The sequence below is a fragment of the Rhinatrema bivittatum genome, chromosome 16 (genome assembly GCF_901001135.1).
Source record: "Rhinatrema bivittatum chromosome 16, aRhiBiv1.1, whole genome shotgun sequence".
Taxonomy (NCBI): domain Eukaryota; kingdom Metazoa; phylum Chordata; class Amphibia; order Gymnophiona; family Rhinatrematidae; genus Rhinatrema; species Rhinatrema bivittatum.
Genome location: NC_042630.1, coordinates 48,118,652 through 48,120,677, shown reverse-complemented (window position 1 = coordinate 48,120,677; position 2,026 = coordinate 48,118,652). Strand labels below are relative to the sequence as shown.

At 36.5% G+C, this 2,026-nt stretch overlaps 1 protein-coding gene across 1 annotated transcript; it reads right to left on the bottom strand.

Annotated features, from left to right (window-relative positions):
• Window positions 1-388: 388 nt before the first annotated feature.
• On the bottom strand, window positions 389-1,315 carry LOC115077636 (olfactory receptor 5V1-like). Its single transcript, XM_029579931.1, has one exon. It carries the CDS (start codon window positions 1,313-1,315, stop codon window positions 389-391), a length of 927 nt encoding a protein of 308 aa, XP_029435791.1.
• Between the last annotated feature and the right edge of the window lie 711 nt (window positions 1,316-2,026).

Genomic DNA, 2,026 nt, shown 5'->3' with positions numbered 1-2,026 from the left:
GAGTATATCTCGTTCATCTTCTTCAGTGAAGACAGAAGCAAATAATTTATTTATTCTCCCTGCTATGATTTTTCATTTTATCATAATCAAATCTCCGAAAGTTAAATGCATTTATAATATATATCTTTAGTATTTTTCCTCTAGTAATTACGTAAAATTTGATCATATTGTCATCACTATTAACAAGTCAAATGGAGTGGAGGTCTCCTTTACCATGATCCAATATTAAAAAAAAAAAAGAAAAGAAAAACAACTCAAGAATTAATTTCAGCAGTTTTACATGGTTCTTCATTCACTTCATAAGTGGCAATACAAACAAGCACCAGATAAGTATTTATTCCTGACGGCATTTCAGATGGAAAGCAGATAGACTTTTTTTCCTTTCATATTATTTTCTAATGATGATTTTTCTGAGGGCATTTTTAACTTCTTGATTTCTTAGACTATAAATAATGGGGTTTAGCATGGGGGTGAGTACTGTGTACAGGAGGGCAAACATTTTGTCCTGCTCTGGTGATTGCATTGAACTTGGCCTCAAGTATACAAACAAAATTGTCCCATAAAATAGAAAAACAACTGTGAGGTGGGAGGAACAGGTGGAGAAGGCCTTTCTTCTCCCTTCAGAATGATGGATTTTCAGGATGGCTACTATGATAAAGATGTAGGAAGATAGAGTTAGAAGAAATGGGATGAGAGACAAAAATGCTCCTTCAGAAAGAACAACTATTTCAAAGTTGTGAGTATCACTACAGGATAATTTTAGCAGTGCATTGATGTCACAGAAGAAGTGGTTAATCTCATTGGAACCACAATAGGAGAACTGAGATATGAATATTTCAATAGGAACTCCATCCAGAGAGCCGCCTAACCATGAAGCAGCCACAAGAATAATGCAAATCCTTTTACTCATCATGTGTGGGTATCGCAATGGGTTGCAGATTGCCACATAACGATCATAGGCCATGGCAGTGAGAAGGAGGAATTCAGTACCTGTTAAACTTATGAAAAAGTAAAGTTGTGTCATACATAGAGAGTAAGAAATGAATGTTTTTCCATTCATGAGATTTTGCAGCATTGTTGAGAGAGTGACTGTGGTGTTACAGATATCGATGAAGGACAGGTTACTGAGGAAGAAGTACATCGGTTTGTGGAGATGATGGTCAGACCACATTAATATTAAAAATCCAAGGTTTCCCAGAATAGAGATAAAGAAGGCTGGTAAAACTATTATATAAATTAAGGTTTCCTCATGAGAATATTTATTAAAGCCCAGAATAATGAATCCTGTTGTCCCTGTCTTATTCTCCATCGCCATTGTTTCAGTGCCTGTAATCTGTTAGGATATAAGGAAAGAGATTAAAATATTGCAATTGAAAACTGTAACATACAAGTAGTCCCAATCATGCTTATTAGTCTTGAATAACCCTGAGTCATTCAATTTGCCTCAAACTCATAATGAGAAGCATCCAATTCTGATTTTTAATCCATTATCCTCTCCATTTTTATATCTTCCCTCTCACCAAGCAGGTTATTTTCCAAGCTGTGTTATGGGCTTTTTGCATGTGAAAAATTCCTTAAAACATGCAAAAAGTGCCATAATGCATGGTGTGATACTAATTTAGAAAAGGGAAGGAGTTTGGGGCAGGATTTCTAGCAAAGTGGGCTGGCATTACAATGCCATGTTGCACAGTTTAAATGCAGGAAATAACTACACCTTTTTCATTAAGCTGTGCAACATGGCTTTATCACACTTTGCAGTGTTTTAAGCTAGAGAGAGAGAGAGACTAGCTATAAGACCCTCATAGTAGTTAGGTATTTATACCTCTATAGAAGGCCTACCTTGTTACTGGAAATGAGGTATAGGCAATAGTGTAGGGGTTAGGGGCCACTTTGACATTCAGAATGAGACGTATGAACAGAACAGTGCTCTCTTGTGAAGATTTGATGTCCTTCGGAGTGAGGAACTCACCCAAAGATGAGATTTGTACAATGTTCTCTCAACCTAGCTTGATGGACTCTCTACTTG

Excerpts from the sequence above, each read along its gene's own strand:
- LOC115077636 (XM_029579931.1), bottom strand. The coding sequence starts at position 1,315 with ATGGCGATGGAGAATAAGACAGGGACAACAGGATTCATTATTCTGGGC.